Raw genomic sequence first — 26134 nt, 5'->3', positions numbered from 1 at the left:
TAAATAAAATATTTTTAATCTTTATTATACTTTGCCTTGTAGTTCAGATTTACTATACATAAAGCATATAAGCTGAACTGAGAAAAATGAGCTAACATGAAATAACTGGACAAAACGTAGCTGAAGTTAAACCCTCATAAATCTCATTATTTTAGTGGGAGAGACTGAAGGATGTACTGAACACTTTCCGATTGGAGCTTGGCATTTAATATTTATAAGTTCTTTTTGCCCATTATTGATATTCTAAGATTTTATAGAACTATTTCACAGGATAGTGTGTTATATCATTATTAGAGCATGTTCAAATGGGAAAAAACCCAACTATTGTATGCAGTCACATTAACCATAATGTATCTTGAGTATCTGAACACCAGTTTAAACCCTTTCATAGTATCACCCTTTTGTCTCCTCTTAGTTGTCGTCTGGAAACTGTATTCTCTGATTTCCCACTTTGATTCTATTTACCACGTCCAACAAGTCACTGCTTTGAAAGATCAATGTCCTGGTTGGTCATGACACTTGGATCTCCCAGCCTCCCCCTCCATTTAGAGTGGTACAATTCTTCTCCATTTTATTTCTGTTTTGATACTATGAACACTTAGTTTGAACCACAGTATTTGCTTCATTATACTTCCCCTAAGCCAGAGCTTGATTTTTTTTAAAAAATATATATGGAATGTATGTTCCATCAGGACTGTATCTGTATTGTGGCCAACAGAACTGCATGTGGAGAACTTCATTTTTCTACATCAGGAGTCCTGACGTGATTTCAAATGGGTAATTGTTTTTGGAAAAACACATTTAGTGGCGATGCTCTCCAGTATCTTCACCAAGTGATTTAGACCAGGCAAAAAGCTTTGCTGCCTCCTTCTCCCATTCTTCCTCTACAAATAGAGTTTGGTTAGCTGTGCCTTCCTGTAATGGAATTTTAACTTCTTGATGGATAGTTAAAGGAGTTGAAATATCCATCTTCTGTTCCTGAATAATAAAATATGAATTGTATTAATAAGAAATTACAGTGTTGGAGTTAGCTTCCTGCTTTTTCCACCCCTTCATTCAAAGCCTTACATGTTGCTTTATAGACTAAGGATAACTTTTAAAATCTTATAAAGTTGTGTATTTTTTTCCAATCTCAGTATCTCTTCAACAAAATTAAGCAAATAGCCTTACTCCAACCCCATATAAAGTATATACATATATATGTATAAAAAAAATCACATAACTGTAACAAAATTCACAGAGTTAGAAAATATCCCATCCAAATGCTGGCTGACATAGCCAAATTATTTGGAAAACTGAGTATATTTATTGTAATTTGGAAATAACCTACCATTTTTTCTTTGTCAAGTTTATAAGCCTTCCTCATTTTTGCAATCTTTTGCTGAGCTTGATAAGAGCGACGCTTAGAAGATCTTGGTGCTGACCATTGGTTTAATCTCAGTGGGCTGACTGTTGTGGCTTTTGGTGTAGCAAATCTAGAAGATAACCGGTGTTTTGAGCCCTTTTTTACAGAATACAAAGGCTAGCAGATTTAATGAGACTATTTTTTCCCTTCTTGAAATGTCCATCTTGCTACTGCAATTTCGTTTTGTATCCAAAATGAAATCTAAAGATGTTTTCTTCCTATTTAAAGAAAATAAAACCCGAAGCATACATAATACTTTGCTACAGATGGAGTTCCCAGTAATCTCTCATAAGACTTGCAGCATTAGTATTATGTGTTCCCAGATAATTTAAAGGGCACTTTTCAATTTTGCTATTCTAAGAAATAGGTTTCATTTAAATTCCCATCTGATAACTGAAGAAGTATGAGGCCTGTGCTGTAGATTCTTAAAAACCCAGTTACTGCTTTTTTGTTTTGAGCTAAGGAAGCACAACAGAGATTCACATCAATATTCCTCGCTAATTTTGATAAAAAGATTAAGGTAAACTATAGCATCTTTTCCTTATTGAGCAGAGGATATCTTGCTCTTATCAAACAGTACCTCTGTTTAAGGGACCAAAGTTTTCTGCCTAACAGTACAATAACTGTAATTACATCAATGCTCTTACATGCCTCTGCCCCATTATGGCAATAATTATGACATGTTGATTTTTAAAAAGTTCTGGTTACGTGTGAATGTTAATATTACTAATCCTGTTATGAGGGCACAGTAATGCTGCATGCTTTGACATACAAGATCACAGTACCTTTGGTGAAACTTTAATACCATGGTCTTCCAGCACAAACTTGCCTACATATGTAAATCCACAAGTAGCTCCAGGAGGAACCTTTAAATCTTTATCATATGGCAAAATTACATACAGGAAACATATAAAATATATAACTGAGTTGATAAATGAATACACAGACAAAATGTTCACACTAAATATTATCTGAATTTTTGATCCACTCAATTGTAGCTGGGGAAAGTTCAAAGAACTTCATCACATCTTTCTGGAAAGCTTGACACTTGCATTCCTTTGACAAGTGAAAACGTTTGTTGGGCTGCATCACAACTGCATTCAGGCCCCATTTAAACAACAGGTCTGCACATCTGCCAAATGCTTGTTCATGTTCTGTTAGCTGTCTTCCATACTTTATGTAAGCAGTCAAATTTCGTGGGCCTCTGATGATTATCAAGTGGAACTGACTGAATCCATGTTCATGCCCATTCACTCCTTAGATCAAAATTTTGTGATTGCAGGGTTTGTGCAGACCCTTTGCGGGATGTCGGGACCTTAGCCTGGGTAAACTCATTTTTTATTTTTAAACTTTGTTTAAATCATTCAGTAAGCATAACATTACTAAAACCAGTCAATACAGAATAAAAGAAATACAACGAAGCATAATTAATAACTGCTGTCTAGGGGTCATATACTTATTAATCACTATATGTATTTATAAATAAGTATTCAATCTCTCCTTTCTAATCAATAAAACATAAAATTTTTGTATTTTTCAAGTACTTTAGCCTGGGTAAACTCATGTCAGCCATGTCTTTGTGAACAGGCAACTCCCTGTTTTCAGTGATCTTTCTATGTTCACGAAGAACATCCTGTCTTTGAGATGCAGGGGGAGTGATTTGGCACAACGTAGGTAACCAGCAGGTCAGAGTGGGTTTAAGGCATCCACTGATGGTTTTCACTGTTGTAATAAATTGAACATCAGGTTTGTGAACATGGGGGCCGTTCAGCCACATGGAAGCAGCATATTCTGCAATACCAGGCGTCGTTTTGTAGAAAAATAGGTGGTGGAGCTTATCCAGGGATTGTTATTCAGCTGCACCTACTATTCAATGGGCAAGGTGGGAAGGAGGAGGGGGAACTCTTAGAAAGATGAAATGTCTCTGGTTCGGGAGGACTCGTCTCAAAGAGATGAAGGGTTAGCTGCTATTTTTCTACCGGGTAACGGACCAGAATTGTCCACTGTGAAGGTGACAAACAATATGGACTGTCTGCCAGAGTCTCGAGGCGGCAGGAGGAAGGTGGCGGGCCTAGCTCACCTGGGAAATTATAGATGTTTGTATGCAAATGCTAGAAGTGTTCGAAGTAAAATTGGTGAATTGGAATGTTTAGTGTTGGGAGAAAACATAGACATTGTGGGAATTTCAGAAACTTGGTGGAATGAGGAGAATCAGTGGGACACGGTGATTCCTGGATATAAGCTATATCGGAAGGATAGGGAGGGAAGGGTTGGAGGTGGGGTGGCTCTGTATGTCAGAGAGGATATACAGTCCAGTAAGACTGAGATCAGAGAATTAGATTCACTTTTAGAAATGCTTTGGGTTGAAATAGAGGGCCCAAAAGGAAATTTAACTATGGGAGTTTATCGCCCACCAAATCAAAAGAGAGAGGACGATTATAATATGATGGAAGGCTTAAAGATAGCAGCTAAATGTAAAAACTGTGTCATAATAGGTGATTTTAACTACCCGCAGATTGATTGGGTCAATATGTGTTCTGGTCGAGAGAAAGAGATTGAGTTTCTTGATGTTCTCAATGACTGTGCTATGGAGCAGATGGTCTCAGAACCTACCAGGGGTGGGGCAATCCTGGATTTGGTCCTAAGTAATGCCCAAGACTTGGTGAGAGATGTAAAAGTGATTGCGCCACTTGGGAGCAGTGACCATAATGTTATTGATTTCACCATTTGTATAAATAGGGAGTTGTTCAAAAAGACCGCCACAACCGCGTTTAACTTTAAAAGGGGTAAATACACTGAGATGAGGAGGCATGTGAGGAGGAAACTGAAAGGAAAGGTACATACGGTCAAAACCCTTGGGGAAGCTTGGATGCTATTTAAAACTATAATCCTAGAAGCTCAGATAAAATACATACGACAAGTTAGGAAAGGCACAAACAGGCATAAGAAAAGGCCTGCGTGGTTAACAAACAAAGTAATGGAAGCTGTGAAAGGTAAGAAGGACTCCTTTAAGCGGTGGAAAACCAGTCCAAGTGAGATTAGTAAAAGGGAACACAGGCTGTGGCAAATCAAATGCAAGACTGTGATCAGGCAGGCAAAAAGGGACTATGAGGAGCATATTGCAAAAAACATAAAGACCAACAATAAAACTTTCTTCAAATATATTAGAAGTAGGAAACCAGCCAGGGAGGCAGTGGGGCCCTTGGATAACCATGGGGTAAAAGGATTACTGAAGGAGGATAGGGAAATGGCTGAGAAGCTAAATGAATTTTTTGCCTCCGTCTTCACTGTGGAAGATGAGAACTTTTTGCCTGCCCCAGAACCACTAATTTTGGAAGGGGTATTGAAAGACCTGAGTCAGATTGAGGTGACAAAAGAGGAGGTCCTACAACTGATAGACAAATTAAGAACTAATAAGTCACCGGGTCCGGATGGCATACATCCGAGAGTTCTGAAAGAACTCAAAGTTGAACTTGTGGACCTTCTAACAAAAATCTGTAATCTTTCATTGAAATCTGCCTCCGTTCCTGAGGACTGGAAGGTAGCAAATGTCACCCCCATCTTTAAAAAAGGTTCCAGAGGAGACCCGGGAAATTACAGGCCAGTCAGTCTGACTTCAATACCGGGAAAGTTGGTAGAAACCATTATCAAGGACAGAATGAGTAGGCACATTGATGAACACGGGTTATTGAGGAAGACTCAGCATGGGTTCTGCAAGGGAAGATCTTGCCTCACTAACCTGTTACAATTCTTTGAGGGGGTGAACAAACATGTGGACAAAGGAGACCCAATAGATGTTGTTTACCTTGACTTCCAGAAAGCTTTTGATAAAGTTCCTCATCAAAGGCTCCTTAGAAAGCTTGAGAGTCATGGAGTAAAAGGACAGGTCCTCTTGTGGATCAAAAACTGGCTGAGTAATAGGAAGCAGAGAGTGAGTATAAATGGGCAGTCTTCGCAGTGGAGGACGGTAAGCAGTGGGGTGCCGCAGGGCTCGGTACTGGGTCCCATGCTCTTTAACTTGTTCATAAATGATTTAGAGTTGGGAGTGAGCAGTGAAGTGGCCAAGTTTGCGGATGACACTAAATTGTTCAGGGTGGTGAGAACCAGAGAGGATTGTGAGGAACTCCAAAGGGATCTGTTGAGGCTGGGTGAGTGGGCGTCAACGTGGCAGATGCGGTTCAATGTGGCCAAGTGCAAAGTAATGCACATTGGGGCCAAGAATCCCAGCTACAAATACAAGTTGATGGGGTGTGAACTGGCAGAGACTGACCAAGAGAGAGATCTTGGGGTCGTGGTAGATAACTCACTGAAAATGTCAAGACAGTGTGCGTTTGCAATAAAAAAGGCCAACGCCATGCTGGGAATTATTAGGAAGGGAACTGAAAACAAATCAGCCAGTATCATAATGCCCCTGTATAAATCGATGGTGCGGTCTCATTTGGAGTACTGTGTGCAGTTCTGGTCGCCGCACCTCAAAAAGGATATTATAGCATTGGAGAAAGTCCAGAGAAGGGCAACTAGAATGATTAAAGGGCTGGAGCACTTTCCCTATGAAGAAAGGTTGAAACGCTTGGGACTCTTTAGCTTGGAGAAATGTCGACTGCGGGGTGACATGATAGAGGTTTACAAGATAATGCATGGGATGGAGAAAGCAGAGAAAGAAGTACTTTTCTCCCTTTCTCACAATACAAGAACTCGTGGGCATTCGATGAAATTGCTGAGCAGACAGGTTAAAACGGATAAAAGGAAGTACTTCTTCACCCAAAGGGTGGTTAACTTGTGGAATTCACTGCTACAGGAGGTGGTGGCGGCCACAAGTATAGCCACCTTCAAGAAGGGTTTAGATAAAAATATGGAGCACAGGTCCATCAGTGGCTATTAGCCACAGTGTGTGTGTATATATAAAATTTTTTGCCACTGTGTGACACAGAGTGTTGGACTTGATGGGCCGTTGGCCTGATCCAACATGGCTTCTCTTATGTTCTTATGTTCTTAAAGGTTCAGGAGCTGTGCTCCTGTGAGCTCCTGCTGAATTCAAGGTTTGTGCAATACTATACACCAGCCCCAAAGCTGAGCATCATAAGTGTTGTAACAGATGTACCCCAAGTTGTACTAGATAATTTTTGGAGGGTGTTGTTTTGCATGTGTACTTTTGCTGCTACATTGGTAAGATGTTGTTTATAGCTCAAGGTCCTGTCCAGGGTAGTGCCAAGGTATTAGATGTACAATTGTATGTAAGTTACGTGTCATTAGACATTCAGTTCACAGTTGGCAAGATTGTTACTGAGGTGGAAATGGAAGATTCTGTTCACTCACTGTGAAGTCTTCCTTCTCTGAGGTCTCAGAGTGGTCCATTCCTGTACTCCTGGGATCATGGCTCCTCTTCTTTGTGGGCAGGGCCAGCAGACTTGAACCTGGAGGGGAGGTGCTTGACCCTCTGTTTCCAGTCAGTCTTCAAGCCATCACACCTCCCTGTAAATAACTGACACCACAAACACAGGGAGAGAAAACAAACAACACTCTCCCCCAAATTGGTGCCTACCCTACCTAGGAGAAATTCCCAGTCCTAGGATGCCCATAACACCCAATGTGCAACAACGGTGAAAATTCAGAGCTCGGCCCAGCGTAGAAGCTGAGGCCACCAGAAAATAAACGGGTGGGTAGGAATGGACCACTCTGGGACCACAGAGAAGGAAGACTTCACGGTAAGTGAACAGAATCTTCTGTTCTCCAGTAGTCCCAGGAGTGGTCCATTACTTTACTCCTGGGACATGAAAAGGCTGTGTTCCTAGGTGGGTCCACTCAGCTTCTCAGCTAGACAGCATGCTGAAGAACCCTTCTCCCAAAGGCAGCTTCAGCAGAAGCAAATTTGTCTATCCTGTAGTGCGTTGTAAAGGAATGGATAGAATTCCATGTGGCAGCTTTACAAATTACCTCCATAGAGGAAAAAGATCGGTATACTGCAGATGTAGCTGCTCCCCTAAGGGAATGAGCCGTGACCCCCTGTGTGGGATCCATGCCTTTCGCTTTATAAGCTTCAATGATGCAGCCCCTGAGCCATTTACTGATCATAGCAGAAGAAATTCTACTACCCATGGCAGCCTTCCTAAAGGAAACGATAAGGGACTCAGTTTTGCGAACTTCCTTAGTCCTGTCCAGGTAAAAACTGAGTGCTCTGTGAACATCTAGGCCAGGGGTGGCCAACGGTAGCTCTCTAAATGTTTTTTTGCCTACAACTCCCATAAGTCCCAGCCATTGGCCATGCTGGTTAGGGCTGATGGGAGTTGTAGGCAAAAAACATCTGGAGAACTACTGTTTGCTACCCCTGATCTAGGCAATGCCACAGTTTTCCTTATCACGCACCGGGTTTGGACAGAACAAAGGCAAAATTATATCCTTGCTCCTATGAAAACCTGAATTAACCTTGGGGGTAAAGGCCAGATCCGGCCGCAGCACTACTTTATCTTGATGAAAAATGCAGAGGTCTTTACGACTAGAAAGAGCCTGAATCTCAGAAATCCTGCGTGCCAAAGTAATGCTCACTAAAAACACCATCTTAAACGTAAGAAGCTTAAGGCTATACAACGCCATAGGTTCAAAGGGTTTTCTACACAGGGCGTCTAACACTATTCAGTTTCCATGAAGGAAACCGGTGAACCTGAGGAGGATTGAGTTGGGAAACCCCTTTAAGAAAATGCTTAATGTGAGGATGGGAGGAAATGCATCTTCCCTTCTTTGCCCCCTAATCAAAGATATGGCTGCCACCTGTCTGCTAAGGGTACTGCTAAGGCCTTTGTCCAATCCCGACTGAAGAAATGAAAGAATCATAGCAATCCTTGCTGACATAGGGTCAGCCTGCCTCTCCCTACACCAGGCAGTGAACACCTGCCATGTCAGGTTATAGACTCTATTGGTGGACGATCTCCTGGAGGAGAGCATGGTGTCTATGACCCCCTTGGGATACCCTAGACTATCTAACTGTTGCCGCTCAACCTCCAGACAGTGAGATTGAGTAGCTCTGGCCGTGGATGAGTCAGGCTCCCTTGAGAGAGGCGATCTGGACGAAGAGGCAGTCTCAACACTGGGCCCACTGCGGAGACAGTCTCCACACTTAGGTCCTGGAACCACGCCCAACTGGGCCAGAATGGTGTGACCACAATTACTTCCGCCCTCTGTTCCTGAACCCTTTGAATGAATCGGGGCAGAATCTGAAGAGGCGGAAAGGCATAAAGTAGTGTTGATGGCCAATCCGCATTTAGAGCGTCTATGTCCAACATCCCCTCGCTTCTGGTTCTGGAGAAGAACTTGTCCACCTGGTGATTTTTTGCTGATGCAAACAGGTTGATTTCCGGTGTTCTGAATCGTTTGCAAATTTGAAGGAAAACTGTCCGATGAACGGCCCATTCCGATTGGTCTATGGACCGACGGCTCAACCAATCCGCTACTATGTTGTCCTGACCGGCCACATGCGTTGCCTTGAGTGAAAGTAGGTGACTTTCCACCCAATGGAAGAGAAGTTTTGTTTCGGCATGCAATGACTTGAATCGTGTCCCCCCTTGCCTGTTCATTTAGGCCTTTGCTGTCATGTTGTCCATCTGGACTAACATGTGTATACCTTTGACAGATCTTGCCATGCTTTGCAAGGCTAGCCTTATAGTACTTAGTTCTAGAAAACTGATACTTTTTGTGGATTCCTGCGTGGACCACTTGCCTTGGGACATTCTTCCAGCAAGATGGGCTCCCCACCCAAAGAGACTCGCATCTATTGTCACTACCAACCTCTTCGGGTCCTGCAGTACTTGTCCCTGAGTGATTGGGAGCCATCCACCAGCATAAGACCTGCTTTAGATGTCTTGGAATTATTAGCTGCGAGGATCTTTAGGCTGATCTCCTTCTGAAAAGGTTGGAGAAAAATCTGTAGAGGCCATGTGTGGAAACGAGCCCACTGCATCACACCCTGACATGGGACCAGCATGCACAAAGTTGGGCTAGGACCATGAGGTCCTCCATACTTCCTCTGGATACATGGCCCAGAAGCTCTAACAGCTTGGACCTCCTCTCCTGCGTAAGGAAGACCCTGTCTTTTGAGTATTGATTACAAATCCGTGATAGGACAGGGTTGAGATGGTTTGTTCCAGGTGTACTCTGGTCTGCTCCATGGAGGGGGCTTTTACCAGAATGTTGTCCAAGTACGGAAACAAGGACACACCTTGAATCTGAAGGACAGCCACTAGCGTCACTAGGACCTTGGTAAACACCCTGGGGAATGACTTGACCCCCAAATGGGAGAGCCCGGTACTGGAACTGACACCTGTCGTAGGCAAACCTCAGAAACCTGTGATGGTGGAGCACTATCGGGAGGTGTAGGTAGGCTTCCGAGAGATCTACCGAAGCCATGAAATCCCCTTGCTGAATGGAAGCTAATATGGACCTCAGTATCTCCATTCGAAACTTCCTTATTGCAATGTGCTTGTTTACCCACTTCAGATCCAGAATGCCACGGACGTTGCCATTCTTTGGAACAATGAAAAAGACCGAGTAAACTCCTTGGAATCTTTCTGCCTGGGGAACCTCTTCTATCGCTCCTATGTTGACCAGATGGTCGATTGCCAGTAAGAGTAATCGGTGCTTTTTGAAGGAGTGGGACCTGGAGACTTCCAGGAATCGGTCCCTGGTAATGGATTGAAATTCCAGTGAGTAGTCGTTGGTCATTGTCTCCAAAACCCACTTGTCCAATATTGATTGGCACCACCTGTGAGCAAGCCGTTGGAGGCGTCCCCCGACTCCCATGTTGGGCACCGTCTTGGCGTAATCATGCTGATGTGGTTTTCATTGGTCCCTTGGAGGAGAGACTCTGCTTTCCCAAGAAGGAGTTCCTGTTGTCTCTGGACTTGGGTTGCCATTTCTTTCTAAAAGTTTTGTGAGTGGTTTGCCTGGGGTCCCTCCTGTTGTCCCGAAAGGGCTAAAATCTACGTTTGTTCCTATTTTCTCATTTCTTGGAGGGCAGGACCCTCTTTTTGTCCCTGTCTTCGATGAGGTATCTGTCAAGTGCATCCCCAAAGAGGAAATCTCCTTTAAAAGGAACTGCAGCCACCTTTGCTCGAGTTGAGGGGTCGGCATCCCAATTTCGCAGCCAAGTGTTCCTGCAAGCAGTAACACTAGAGGCCATAACTCTAGCCGATAACTGCATCGCCTCCAGGGTGGCATCTGCTGCGAAGGCATTAGCTAGGGTGACCATCTTCAGATCATCCTTCACGTCTTTGGGAAGGTCGTCCTTTTTAGAAACCTCAGAAAGCCAGGTATAGGATCCTCTGCAGAAGAGGGAGGCCATTGCTGATACCTTGAGGGAATTGGAGGATGCTTCAAAGTCCTGCCTTAGGGCCTGCTCAATCCGTTTGTCTGAAGGATCCTTTGGCATCCCATCAGCATCCATGGGAAGGATCAAATTAGAGGCCAGACTGTTAACAGGGTCGTATAAAACAGGCAGTTTCAGACGTCTGGTTGCTATAGGAATAAATGAGTAGAATTTGGAATAGAAGTAGCAGCTTTGGGTTTTGCAGGGTGTTCCTGCTCTGCTTTGATAATAGAGAAAAACCCTGCTGGCAGTGCCACTTGCAGGGGCTTGTAGTTAGACTTGGGAATAGTGTCTTCATCTCCCAATGGAAAGTCTGTATCCTCTTCTTCCTTGACCTTAGGAGTATACTGGAGTTTAAGGGTCTGGATGACCTATGGCAACAGACATGTGTAAATGTTTTGGGGAAAGAGCTTAGAGTGATTGGCAGAAACAATCTCCTCTTCTTCCTGAGAGTTCCCCGTCATCTTTGGGTAGGGAGTCCTCAGAGGTGACACAGTCCTCCCCCTGGTCTGAAGGAGCAGGGCTTTGAGGTGGGTCTGTAACTTGATCTGCCCTTTTATGCTTGGGAGGGATGGGAGGTAAATATTCCTCTTTATGCTTCTGCTTGGAAGCCTTCTTGGAATAGTGTTCTGGCTGAGAGCTTGCTGTACTTCCCTTCTAACTAGCTGTTGAATCCAGGAAAATAGACTGGCTTTGGTGTCCTCCCCTGTGAGCTCCACAGATTGGGCATCTGTCCTATCTTCCTGGGCAGGGGAGTCAGCTAGTTCTAAGTTGCATGTGTCATCTTTCAAAACAGTTCTTTTGGGGAAGTTAGAAGATGCGCCCATCTTGAAGCGTTAATACTGAAAGTGAAAGAGAAGATAAAATGGCCACCTTTCCCACCTAAAAAGAGCCCTCTGACTAAGGCTATGGAAAGGGTATTGCTCCCACCTTCCCCCCCAGCTAATGAGCCAACAGTGGAGAAGTCCCCTTTTAGCTGCAGTTCCCCCTTTTAGAGCCCGCAGCTGTTCATTATATGCAACAGAAAGCAACAGAAAAACGGGGAAAGGGGGAGGGGGTTAGAAAGAAGGTGGGGGCAGATCCAGGTCGACCTCACTCCCACCTCTGCTAGGAGGCTACTGTCCCCGGATTCCCTCTTGGGAAGTTCTTACTGGGCTTCGCTGAAGTGTCGGGAACTTCTGGGTCCTGCTGACTCTGGGCATGGGGTTGAGTGCCTAAAGACAAGTGCCTCTTTCCCCAACTGCTTCCGGTGGCCTGGGAGGGCTGCGTGTAATCGCGAGTCCTCTCCTGGCTTTACCTGGTTCGACCGCTGCTCAGCAGGCCCCCAGAATCGCCAGGGTGCCTTTGGGCTGGCCGTGGGAACCTGGCGTGGTGGTCTGCTGCCTCCCTGACTGGTGTGGGGCCGCAGACAGATGGGAGCAGTGCTAGCAGCCGCATGGAATCCGAGGCTGGAGGGGAAAAATTTCCCAAAATCGTCACCAGTGCACCACACACCACTTGCAATGCAAACGCTTTTTTTTAAAACTTTCACCAGGCAAAGAGCCTAGAGCTCTGCTGCCACGTCCTTCTGCTTCCCCCCCCTTGATAACATATGGTAACAATTTCCATTAATAACTTTTCATCTATCCCATATGCTTCTTTCTAATCACCCCTCCCCCGTTACTTGACCCCCGCCAGTGTTATTTACTCAAAATACTAATATTAAAAGGTACCCTTAATTCCTAAGAACTAAAATTAATATTCTTCTTTCTTCTAAAGTTTAATCATTATCAAAAATTATCCAAAGTCCTTTTACTTTCCACTCGTCTTCTACATAACTTCTAAATTTTTTCCACTCCCTTTTAAAATCTTCTAAATCATAGTCTCTTAAAGTTCTTGTTAATTTGTCCATCTCACTCCATGTCATAACTTTTACAATCCAATCCCATTTTTCTGGTATTTTTTTTCTTGCTTCCATAACTGCTCATATAGTGTCCTAGCAGCTGAAAGCAAGTACCAAATTATAGTTCTATCTTCTTTTGGAAATTTTTCCATTTGTAATCCCAACAGAAAAGTCTCTGCAGCTTTCTTGAATTCATATCCCAAGATCCTAGAAATTTCTTGTTGGGTCATCTGCCAATACTTTTTCGCTCTTTCACAAGTCCACCACATATGGTAGAAAGAACCTTCATGTTTTTTACATTTCCAACATCTGTCTGGCATTCTGTTATTCATCTTTGCAATTTTTTAGGAGTCAAATACCATCTATACATCATTTTAAAACAGTTCTCTTTAATACTCTGACATGTTGAAAGTTTCATAGAGTTCTTCCATAAATATTCCCATGTATCCATCTGTATTATTTTATTTTCATTTATTGCCCATTTAATCATTTGAGATTTCACTACTTCATCTTCTGTAGACCATTTTAAAAGTACCATATAAGTTTTTGAAATTAATTTTTCATTATCTCCAAGCAGAACTTGTTCCATTTCTGTTTGCTCTTGTCTTATTCCTTCAGTTTTAATATAGTTTTCCACCAAACTCTTTATTTGTTGCATTTGAAACCAATCATATTTGTTATCCAACTCCACAGGAGTTTTCAATTCTATTTTGCCACTTTGTATTTTTAATAGTTGATTGTATGACAGCCATTTTTCCTCACCTGTCTCAGCTGTTATTTTTATCACTTCTGCTGAAACTAGCCATAATGGTTTTCTTTCATCACCATATTTCTTATATTTCATCCAGGTATTCAACAAATTATTTCTTACATAATGATGAGACAAAAAACTATCCATCTTTTTCTTTTTCCCATAATACATATAAGCGTGCCAGCCGAATTTCTTTCCATGACCTTCCAACGCTAAAAGTTTTTTTATTCAACAGCGTCACCCAATCTTTTATCCACACTAAACAAACTGCTTCATGATATAATCTTAAATCTGGTAATTGGAATCCTCCTCTTTCTTTAGCATCTATTAAAACTTTCATTTTAATCCTTGGTTTCTTCCCAGCCCATACAAATTCCGAAATATTCCTTTGCCATTTGTTAAATTGTTTACTGTCTTTCACAATCGAAATAGTTTGAAACAAATACATTATTCTTGGCAAAATATTCATCTTAATTGCAGCTATTCTTCCAAGCAATGACAAGTTAAGCTTATTCCATTTTATCATATCTTCATCCATTTTACGCCATAGGTTTTCATAGTTATTTTTGAACAGGTCAATATTTTTCATTCCACACCCAAATATTTTACTTTAGAGGTAACTTCACATCCTGTTATTCTCTGCAACTCCTTTTGTTTATTTGTTTGCATATTTTTACATAAACATTTTGATTTTTCTTAACGTAAAATCCCACCAGTTCTCCATATTCTTGTATTTTCGCTAACAACAAAGGTGTTACGTGTAGGATTTTCATTTATAAACATTATATCATCTACAAATGCTCTATATTTGTAAATAAATCCTTTAACTCTCAACCCTTCTATTTCTTTATCATCTTGTATTTGCATCAATAAAATTTCAAGAGTCATTATAAACAACAAAGGTGAAAACGGACAACCTTGTCTTGTACCTTTGCTGATTATCATTTCTTCTGTAAGATCTGCATTTATACATAACCTTGCATGTTGTTCAGTATATATTGCCTTTATCATTCTTATAAAGTTTTTCCCCAACTCTATTTTCTCCATTACTGCAAACATAAAGTCCCAGTTCAAATTGTCAAAAGCTTTCTCTGCATCCGCAAAGAATAACGCCACTTCCTTCTCTGGATGTCTTTCATAATATTCTACAATATTGACAACAGTTCTAATATTGTCTCTTATTTGCCTTTTAGGGAGAAATCCCGCTTGATCTTCCTTTATGAAATTTGTCAAATATTGTTTAAGTCGTTCTGCCAAAATTCTTGTATATACCTTATAGTCATTAGTTAGTAATGAAATTGGTCTATAGTTCTTTACATTCGTGTCATCTCTATCTTCCTTAGGAATCAAAGAAATTACAGCTTCCTTCCATGTATTTGGTCTTTTCCCTTTTATTCTTATCATATTCATCAATTTTTGAAGTTTCGGTACTAATTCTTTCTTTAAAAATTTTAAAAATTTTTGCCGTATATTCATCTGGCCCAGGTGCTTTTCCAATTTTCATTGCATTAATTGCTGCTTCAATTTCTATTCTTTCAATTGGATGATTCAATGTTTTTCATATATTCAGTTAAGGGTGCTATTTTAATCTTTTGCAAATACGCTTCCATCCTTTCCTTCTTTACTTTAACACCTTTAAATAATTTAGCATAGTACCTGAAAAATTCTCTCTTTATTCCTTCTTGATCAACCATCTCTCTTCCATCAACCACAATTTTATTAATAATTTTACTTCCTCTCTTTTTCTTCAGTTGCCAGGCCAAATACTTTCCAGGTTTATTCGCTCCCTCAAAGGACTTCTGTTGTAATTTTTTCAAATTCCATTCCAATTCCTTATTTAACAAATGTCTCATTTGTCCTTGTAGTATTGTAATCTCCTTTATAATTTTCTTTTTCCCTGGCCTTTTCCTCAGTTCCCCTTTTTCCCCCTTTATTTCATTTTGAATGTCCAACATCTGTTTTTCTTTTGCCCTTTTGTCCTTATTGTTTAATGTAATCAATATCCCTCTCATTACGGCTTTATAAGCATCCCACACCATCTGAAATTCTGTATCATCTTTATCATTTATTTGGAAGAAAGCTTTAGTTTCATTTTCTAGAGATGTCACTAATTCTTTATTTTGTAGTAAATCTTCATTTAATCTCCATCTTCTCACTTTTTTAGACAATTTTGTAATCCATAATATTGGGTTATGATCTGTACCTATCTTCGGCAAGATCTCTATTACCTTAGTTATAAGGCCTAAGTCCTTTGTATCCCATAACAGGTAAATTCTGGAAAAAGTATTATGTCTTGCTGAAAAAAATGTATAATCTCGTACTTCAGGATTAAATTTTCTCCATATGTCTTCCAAATTTTCTTGTTTAACCAGTTCAAAGAAGGATTTTGGCAATTTTCCTTCTTTATTGTTATTTTTCCCCCCAGATCTGTCCAATGTATTCTGAATTGTTCCATTAAAGTCTCCCATAATCATGATCTGGTCATATGTCACTTCATTCTTTTTTTGTGGTGAATTTAATCCATTTACATTCCAAGATAATTTATAATCCATCATGGTGCAAATTCTTTATTCTCTTCATAAAATTTATGCAGCTCCTGTGTATTTGTAACTGTAATCCTTCTTCCTTGTAGCTCAAAGCTCAAACCTTCAGGTAGTATCCATCTATACCTCATTCCATTGTCACGTAGTTTTTCTGTTAATTTCTTATATGTTCTGTCATTTATCACTTTTCTTGGCAATTCTTTCATTATTCTTACTCTGCTTCCTCCCACTGTCAATCTCTTTTCAAAATTTTTATTCAAGATTTTCCCCACCATTTCTTTTGTCATATATCTTATAACCACATCTCTTGGTAAATTATTCTTCTTGGCATATGATGAATTCACTCTATACATATAATCATACATATTTCTAGTCCCTTCAGGATCTTCCTCCAAGAAATCAGCAATTATTTTTATTACATGTTCTTTTAAGTCTGTCCCTTCTTCTTCAGGTACTCCTCTCAGATGTATTTGTGTCTCCATCAATTTACAGTCATGGATTGTTATTTTTTCTTGCATTTTTAATAAGGTGGAATCCTGGAGTTTAAGTTTCCCTTCTATCTCCTGCACTTTTTTTTGACACCACCACTGTTTCATTTCTAAGCTCTTCCATTTATTTTTTAAAGTCCTCAATATCTTTTTAAAGTTCTTTTATGCAAGCATTCATCATCTTTTCCACCCCTTTCATCATTCTAGCTTCCATTGCTTCCAACTGATCTTGCATCTTCTCCAATGAGGCAGCCCTTGCACAGGTTACCTTTGACTCTGACATTATAAAAACGCGAAAAGTTTGATATCACCAAATTAAATTTCAACTATCAGGTTTGATAGATTAGAACTTGCCCTTTCAAATGAGCCTAATTTCGCTGTCCTCCGACCTTCCCAGGCTCATATATTTTTTAAAAATTTAGCCTCCCAGTAATTTAGCCTTCCAGAAAAAAAATTAAAAATTTAGCCTCCCAGAAAAAATAGATGTTTTTCTATGGTAATACAATCCTAGAGTAGGTCCACTTCTTCAATAGTTACTTTCTTCTTTGCTTGCCCCAAGTCACGTACTCACTGGTAACAAAGTCTCACGATACTTGACGTATTTCCTGTGGACTGTAGAAACTGCAGATCTCTGATGATGGTGCTTTCACTCCAAGACCGCAGGTAGACAAAACAATAAATTCCTTTCCAATTTTTAACACTGTCCCTAATTTAACAAAGTCCAAAATTCACCCCTTCTCCTCTTCTTCTTCCAAGCTTTCAAACTTTCTCTTTCCCACCTTCTAATATTATTTTGTTTGCTTTAAAATAGTCCCAAAATGGTAGATAGCAATCAGTACCTTTTTCTAAGGTTATCCAAATCAACACTGGTCTCGTACAGCATCAGATGTTTAGCAGTCTCAAAGAAGATTAGGATCTTGTCAAGCTTATGTCAAATAAATGACTCTGTAAGCTTCTGCAAATGATGAATATGCAACTCTTCTGCGGGGATCCCTCAAAGCCTCAAAGGAGCCCCCCGGGACTCCCTTTTAGCCAAGGTAAATCACCTCAAAGTTTCCTGTGCATCTCTTGGACTAATCTCTCACTGAGAAAAGTAGGTAGAAGGCAAAAAATTGCCCTTTATTACCTCGAACAGAAGCTACAGTCTGTCCCCCTTAGAGAGGCAGGTCAGCTCAGCATTCTCCAAATCCCGGAAGTCCTTGTCCTGCTACTGAGGCAGGGCCAAACAGACAAGAAACAGAAGGTCAAGCACCTCCCTCCAGGTTCAAGTCTGCTGGCCCTGCCCACAGAGAGGAGGAGGTATGATCCCAGGAGTACAGGAATGAACCACTTCTGGGACCACTGGAGAACAGAAACATTCTGTTTTCCTTGGACCTGGAATGATTCACCACTTATGGTGGTAGTCATCAAAAATTTTGAGGTCCCTAGTTAATATTTCCTCAGTACTTTCAATCCATTTGCACCTTACTGCAATCGCCATAACGTCAGCATGAGCAAATTTCCTGGCTATAATCTCTGGAACATCAAAGATGTATAGATTGAAAAGAACTGGAGTGAGAACCGAGCCCTGGGGCAAACTGTTATTTCTTCTGCTCACTAACTGACTGACCCATAATTACTTGGAAAGTTCTGTCACTAATTTAACAGTCTAAATCAGTGGTGGTGAACCTATGGAACGGGTCCAAGAGGAGGCACTCGGAGCCCTCTCTGTGGGCACATGCACTCCCTCGCCTCCCCCCCCCCCACACGAGGCTCTGGAGTAATATCTCATTGAAGCTCCTCCTCTCCCCAAACTCAGGCTCCTTCCCCCAAATCTCCAGGTATTTCCCAACCCAAACCTGGCAACCCTAACTGGACCTCTTTCAGAGAGACAACAGGGCACTCCAGCCCTTTTGAGCTCGTGAGCACCTTTTGGAATTCTGACATGGGGGGGGGGTGCAACCACAATGCAGCCCCCAAGCACAACACACAGAGGAAAATTCCTTTGCTGGTGTTCCTGCAGTTTTAGGGAGGGGGCTAGATGGGACCCACTAGGGCAGGAGTGGCCAAACATGCTTAACATAAGAGCCATAAAGAATGTCAGATGTGTGAGAGCCACTGGACACAAACGTCAGATGTTTTTTTGAAAGAATATGGTTTTTTTGAAAGAATATGGATTTATTACAGGAAATGTTGGATCCCACTAATTTGGCAGAAACAACAGCCGGGATCACCTCTGGTTTAGGAGTGGAAACGGAGGAACTGCAGGCTTCCTTGCTTTCAAATACAATGCTTCTGACAGCAGTATCTGAGCAGAGCTCTTTCAAGCTACAGGACCATAAGGTAAATTATTGATAAGCTGTTTTGCACTGCTGTTCTGGTTTTCCAGAGCATCCCTGATAGGTGTTTGTCCAGCCGCTGCTTAAAGACTGCCAGTGAGGCGGTCGATTGCACTGTTGAACAAAGACAGGTTGCTTACCTGTAACTGTAGATCTTCGAGTGGTCATCTGTGCATTCACACCCATGGGATAGTGCGCCTGCGCCGATCCCCGAATCGGTACCTGAAAAGCCCGGGATTTTTTCACGCTCGGCGCCAATGGGCATGCGCAGGCGTCCCAGTGCGCATGCTCACCGGCGCGGGGATCCCGCCAGTTCCTTCCTGACCGCTGGAAGCTCCTACTGGAGGGAGACCGTCAGCAGTGGGGAAGGAGGGCGGGTAGTGTGAATGCACAGATGACCACTCTATAGTTACAGGTAAGCAACCTGTCTATCTTCTTCGTGGTCTCTGTGCTTCACACCCATGGGAGATTAGCAAGCAAAGCATACCTGGAGGCGGGAAGACGGTCAACCTGACGAAACAGCTTGCAGCACCGCAGTTCCCAACCGAGTCCTCTGTTGAGCATGCACGTCCAGCGCGTAATGCTTCATGAAGGCATGCGGAGAAGACCAGGTAGCCGCCTTGCAGACATCGGAAAGGGACAACACCCTTCAGGAATGCCACCGACGTGGCCATCGCCCTTGTGGAGTGTCCACGAACAGGTCCAGGTAAAGGCTTCTTCACCAACAAATAACAAAGTTTGATCGTCTCAGTAAGCCACTTTGGAAGTCTTTGAGATGAAATCTTGGACCCTAACTTGGGGGCAGAATAAGAGACAAAAAGCTGCTTGTCCTTACGAAAACCCCGTGAACGATTTAAATAAAACAGTAAAGCACGCTTGATGTCTAGTGCATGCAATCTACGTTCCTCATCCGAGGAGGGAGTAGGATAAAACGTAGGTAACCAAACTTCTAAATTAAGATGGAATTGAGAAACCACCTTGGAAAAAAAAGTGATGTCTGGAGCTAGAGAAACCCCAGCGTCTCGAAAAACGAGGTAAGGATAGTCACAACGCATCGCCGTGAGCTCCCCTACACGACGTGCTGAAGTGATGGCAACTAAAAATGCAGTCTTCCATGACAAAAGTTGTAGGGAGCACTTTGCCATGGGTTCAAAAGGATGACGAGTCAACTTGTCCAGAACCAGAGTCAAGTCCCACAACTGTGGGGGGGACCTAGAGGGTGGATGAAGCCAGAACAACCCTTTCATGAACCTTTTAGAATGAGGGTGAGCAAACACAGAGTAACCCTCTACTGAACCATGGAAAGCAGAAATAGCTTCCAGGTAGACCTTTATGGAGGAGAATACCAACCCCTCATCCACCAACGCCAATAAAAATTCAAAAATTGCCGAAAGCCCGACCCTGTCAGGTGGCACAGGAGAGTCAGCCACAAAGTTACCAAACTTCTTCCACTTCCTCTCATAAGAGGCACGGGTGGAAGGCTTTCTACTGCTCAGGAGGACTTGCTGGACCCTGGTCGAAAACCCTAGTGGTCGATGAACCACGCTGTCAGCTTCAGATGCGGCACGTTGTGATGGAGCACGTGCCCGCCCTGAGCCGACAACAGGTCCGGTTCCGCCGGAAACTGGTAAAAGACCCCCCTCGACTGTTAGAGCAGGATCGAGAACCAACTCTGACGGGGCCACCAAGGAGTCACCAGGATGCAACGCGGCCTCTCCTGCACTAGCTTGTGGACCACCCTCGTCAGCAGAGGTAGAGGCAGGAACATGTAAAGAAACCGGCCCCCCCACGGCAGCAGGAGTCCGTCTCCCAACGAGGCTGGATCCGCTCCCCCCCTGGCACAGAACAAAGGGCACTTCTTGTTCTCGGCTGTCGCGAAAACATCCAGTTGTGGGTACCCCCAGAGTTGGAACACAGGCTCCAGAAAACGCCGGTGTAGTTCCCATTCGTGTGGAGAGGCTCCACCCCTGCTGAGAGAGTCCGCCTGTATGCTGAGGACCCCCGGCAGATGTGTCGCCTTCACAAAAATGTCTAACTGGAGGCACTCCATCCATAGATCTATCGCCAACGCACACAGCTGGCGAGACACTGTCCCTCCCTGCCTGTTGATATAACACAGGGCAGTGGTATTGTCTGTAAGTAGTGCCACAGTCCTCCCCGCTACTAGTGGACAGAAGGAACGAAGGGCAAAGTGAACTGCCAGCAGTTCTAAGTAATTTATATGGCACCGACTCAGCTTCAGAGGCCATTGACCTCCCACACAGAGATCTTCCAGGTGGGCCCCCCACCCCCACAGGGAAGCATCGGTAGTGATAGTCACAGTAGGGGTTGGAAGGTGGAATGGAGCCCCTTGGCAGATGCTGCTCTCCGACTCCCACCACTGCAGTGATTGGAGAGCTGCAGGCGGGATGATGAACCTCTTTCGAGGTGAGTCTCTGAGAGGACGAAAATGGCGCAAGGACCATAATTGAAGACCTCTCATTCGCAGTCTTGCGAAACGCAGCACGCTTGTCGCCGCCGCCATCAACCCCAGCATCTGCTGGAGCTGTTGGGCTGTGCCCCACTGCCGCCTTTGGAGGAGTTGCACCAGACTGATGATGTCCTTCGCTCTCTGCGAAGGAAGAAATGCTCGGTGTTGATCTGTATCAAGCAGAGCCCCTATGAACTGCACTGTCCTTGACGGAGTGAGATGGGATTTCTCCAGATTGACCTGCAGCCCCAGGGTGTCGAGGAGACGTAGAGTGATGGCAATATGTGCTGTTAAACTCTCCCTCGACTCCGCCACAAGAAGCCAGTCGTCGATGTATGGGAAGACAACTACTCCCTGAAGATGAAGGTGAGCAGCCACCACGCTCATCAGCTTCGTGAACACCCGAGGAGCAGTAGACAGGCCGAACGGAAGGGCTCTGAACTGGAAGTGCCCAGCACCCACTGCAAACCTTAGGAAACGCCTGAACGCTGGATGAATGCTGACGTGGAAGTAAGCATCCTTGAGGTCCAGGGTCGCCATCCAGTCTCCCTGATTGATGAGGGGCAGGATTGTTTGCAGCGTGGCCATTCTGAACTTCTGGTACAGAATAAATTTGTTCAGATTCCGAAGGTCCATGATAGGCCTCAAACCCCCGTCCCTTTTGGGAACCAGGAAGTAGCGAGAGTAGAAGCCGCCCGTCCTGGCCTCCAATGGAACTTCCTCTATGGCTTGTTTCTGTAGGAGGTTGCTCACCTCTGCCAGCAGAGGTGGGGAAGGGGGAGTGGTAACTACAACGGACTGATTTGGGGTTTGAACAAACTCTATTTTGTAGCCCTCTTTTACGATGGACAAAGCCCACCTGTCTGTGGAGATCAACTCACAGGCAGGCAGGAAAGGGCGTAGGCGGATGGAAGAAACACCAGTGGGGGCGATAACGCGTGCTGGAGGAAAGTCAAAGCCCCTGTTTCTGGGGGCGAGCACTTTTGGACTTGCCCGTTGGTTGGGACCCGTAACAGCTTCTGTTGTTGCCAGGGTAAGAGGGTCTTTCAGTCTGTGAAGGATGAGGACGCCATTGCTCAGGGGAGAATTTTTGATATGGTTTCTTGGTCCAAGGCTTAGGCCACTGTTTGGACCTGGAAGCTTTGGGGGCAGTCTGGACACCCAGGTTTCTTGATGTTTTGACACTCTTGTCAAACTCTTGCAGCGCCGTGTCTGTCGTGGTGCTGAAGAGTCCATCATCCTCAAAGGGCAAGTCCTCTATAAAGGTTCTAGTGTCCTGATGTAAAGCCGTCGACTTAAGCCAGGAGTGGCGTCGAATGCAGACGGCAGAGGTGATGGCCTTGGCTGAAGCTTCTACCATATGTTTTGCTGCAGCCAGTTGCTGTCTGGCTACAGCAAAACCCTCCTTCTGCAATTTTTTTGCAACTGCCTTCTTATCTTCACTCAATGAGGAAAGGAAGGGGGAAAGTTGTTCCCACACAGCATACTGGTATCTAGCCATGCAGGCTGCATAGTTAGATACCTTGATACCGAGTGCCCCCGCTGAGTAGACCTTGTGGCCCATTCCGTCGATCTTCTTCCCTTCCTTATCCGGTGGGGAGGAATGAACCTTCCGAGCCTTCGAAGAGGAGGAGACGACCACTGAATTTGGTCTTGCGTGGGTAAAAAGAAATTCAGCCCCTGTCTCCTGGACCCTGTACATGTGGTCCAGCCGTTTGGATGAGACCGGCGTTGATGATAGCCTCTTCCAAGGCTCCTTAACAGCCTGGAGGATCACCTTGGTGACTGGCAGGGCAACCCCAGTGGATGTGTTCTTCTGCATTATATCAAACACATTGTCGTCCACGACGGGTTCTGGCTGAGTCACAGGCAAGTTGAGGGTGGCTGCAATCCGTCGCACAAGGTCCCCGTATGACTTCAGATCTTCCGACGGTGAGATCGGAAGATCCTCGGCCGTCTGGGAAACCGGTGAAGGCTCCACGTCCTGGGCTTCACTATCTGACTCCAACGACGAAGACTCCTGGTGGGCGGAGTGCTCCGACAGCATTGGCGTCAACTCGGGGGCGACCGGACCGGCGGCAATGGCCTTCGATGGGTTTCGAGCGGGACCATGCGTCGTTCCGGGGGAATCGATACCGAAGCAGACGCCTTTCGGGATCGGTGCGAGACCCTGGACATGGAGGAGAACTCTGACTCCCGTTCCCACTCCGGGAACTCCTCTGGGTACCACTGGTACGACGAGTAGCAGGAATACGGAGGTTGCCACCTGCGCTATTCCAATGGTGGTATCGGGAAGCGGCGAGGTGTTTGGAAGGATTCCACCTCTTATCTCTCTCGGGACCGTATCCGAACAGGTTGAATGATCGGTGCCGATGCCTCCACCTCCGACGCCGATTCGCTCGCGGTGCGCCGACGTGAATCCGATGACGAAGAACGCTGAGTCAAGTCGATCTCGTGGTCGAGCTCCGAGGTTGACTGACGTGGCTGGGTCGATGGGCTGCGGCGTGGGGAGGCCATGATTTTCTTCGGCGGTGCTAAGGTCACCGGTGTTGAGGCGTCGACCGAAGGCGAAGGAGTGAGGGGTCGCTTCCGCTTTTCCTTCGACTTTGCCTTCTTAGGAGCTCGGGTTCCCAAGTCCTCTTGGCGTTTTTTAGCGGGCGTGTCCACCGAACCCTCATGGGAACGCTTTGTGGAGCCGCGCTCTTCCGGCAATTCAACCAGAGTCAGGGTCGGAGGTGCATCGGCCGATGCATGCTCCTGTGCCGGGGTGTCTGCCGACTTCGGTGTCGATGAGGTCGCCATCGATTTCTGTGAGCGAAGCGCCGATTCGGTCAGGGCCGCCGATAATCGGGCCGCTCGATTCTTTCTCGTCTGTTTGGAGAAGCGAAGGCAGTGCGGGCAGGCCTCAACGCGATGCGCTTCTCCCAAACACAGCAGACACAAGGAATGGCCATCTGGGGGGGGGGATCTTTTCCCCACAAGCACGGCAGCGCTTGAAAAACCCCCAGCGACTGTCCATAGATGGTAGCCGCTAAAAACCACTCAGAATCGTCTGAGGGAAAAACTGGGGGGAAAACAGGGACGGAATACCCCGAAGGGCAATCCGACACACAACACGCACACAAAAACTGTTTTTTTTTTTAAACTAACTAACTAAGTAACTGTCTATCTAACTACGCTATAAAAACAATAAACAGGCTAAGTAAGAGAGAAGAAAGGCAAAGGCAAAGCCAAAAGACTCTCACCGACCGGAGAACAGGAAAGGTAAACCTCTCAGCGCAGCGGTCAGAAAGGAACTGGCGGGATCCCCGCGCCGGCGAGCATGCGCACTGGGACACCTGCGCATGCCCATTGGCGCCGAGCGCGGAAAAATCCCAGGCTTTTCAGGTACCAATTTGGGGATCGGCGCAGGCGCACTATCCCATGGGTGTGAGGCACAGAGACCACGAAGAAGATCTCTTACTGTTAAAAAGTTTTTCCTATGCCAGCCTTCTCCTCTGCTGCCAGCAGGAACAGCTCCCTGCCCTCCTCCAAGTGGCAGCCCTTCTATTAATTCAAAAGAGCAATCATGTCTCCCCGCCCCCCTCAATCTCCTTTTCTCCTGACTGAATATCCCCAAGTCCCTTAGCCTTTCCTCATTGGGCTTGCTCTCCATGGTTACTTGGAAGTAATCTACAGTGAGCACTGTGGCACCTACTCTCTACACATGCACAGGATTGTAGTTTTAGTTTAAAGAAAGATGATGATATTGGATTTATATCCCACCCTTCACTCTGAATCTCAGGGTCTCAGAGCAGCTCACAATCCCCTTTATCTTCTCCTCCACAACAGACACCCTGTGAGGTAGGTGGGGCTGAGAGAAGCTCTCCCTGAAGCTGCCTTTTCAAGGACAGCTCTGTGATAGCTATGGCTGACCCAACGCCATTCCAGCAGCTGAAAGTGGAGGAGTGGGGAATCAAACCTGGTTCTCCAAGATAAGATCCCACTAAGCGGGCCCGCCATGGTGAGGAAGAAGCTGCGCCGCCATGGAGCTGTCCAGGCGACCGGTGTTGAAGCGCTAAGCATGGAAACCACTGTGTTTCGCTAACACCACTTGTAGCCATCTTCCTGCCAGGCTGGACTTCATTCCCTCCTAGGGGGAATCTCACGTACGCATCCTGAGTCATTCCTAGCCCGCAAGCAACCCATCCGTGTTATGAATGGATTAACAGCCCGACTGTTGATCCTAATTGCTCAGCAATATCCTGAACAATAACTCTTGCCTAGGAGATGATGAGAAAAGAGGAAGAATCTCTCCTGCCACATCCAAGCCTTTTGTCTACACTGGGGATACCTAGGCCAATATTTGATTCCCTATTGTCACATTCCCAGATAATCCCATCTCATCCCAAGCACCCAGCCATCTCCATACTGATACCACCGGAGCCGCCTCAGGCCCTGTTGCAATCTGGAAGTTTCCAGGATGCCCAGGACGAAGGTGAAGTTCATTGGTCAAAGCAAACACCCAATCAGGTGTCACCAAAGACTCACCATTGGTTCAGCCGATGTCCAGCCTTCGTGGTCATCAGCAGAACCTCCCATCTCCCCTCCCAGTCACCTCCCATCCCCTCGGGACTTAGGTGACTCTTTATAACCTGTGGACTAGCTACCCACAGGTGTGCTTCTATTCAGCAACCCATTTACCGCTGTGTAGATACATCCCCGATTCCTGATCAGTTTCGGGTCCTTCCCCCATTCCCTCAATTGTCGCCTTCGAAGTCTTCCTTGGAGTCTGCGAGAGGTAATATCGCCCTGTATGTCTACCCTTATATGTACCCCTATCAATCTATCTTTATTTCTTAGGTCTGTGTGAATGTGTGATTGTTTTGTATTTTTATCTTGTGTGAAAGAACTATTATTCTAAATAAATTACAATTGATTTT

General features: G+C 44.6%; 1 protein-coding gene across 2 annotated transcripts in view; it reads right to left on the bottom strand.

Annotated features, from left to right (window-relative positions):
- The window catches only part of C3HXorf58 (chromosome 3 CXorf58 homolog), a 52186-nt gene continuing 26052 nt past the window's right edge, over positions 1-26134 (bottom strand). Inside the window, exons 7-8 of one of the 2 annotated variants that reach the window (XM_060234081.1) lie at positions 1331-1475; positions 1-978 (exon numbers count right to left, since the gene is read on the bottom strand). In XM_060234081.1, the coding sequence (XP_060090064.1) occupies positions 802-978; positions 1331-1475 (322 nt within the window). In that variant the 3' untranslated portion in view covers positions 1-801. The remainder of the gene's footprint in view (positions 979-1330; positions 1476-26134) is intronic. The other variant, XM_060234080.1, reaches the window with a different exon arrangement.

This window comes from Heteronotia binoei, chromosome 3 (genome assembly GCF_032191835.1).
Source record: "Heteronotia binoei isolate CCM8104 ecotype False Entrance Well chromosome 3, APGP_CSIRO_Hbin_v1, whole genome shotgun sequence".
NCBI lineage: Eukaryota > Metazoa > Chordata > Lepidosauria > Squamata > Gekkonidae > Heteronotia > Heteronotia binoei.
This window is presented reverse-complemented; position numbering and strand designations above follow the sequence as displayed.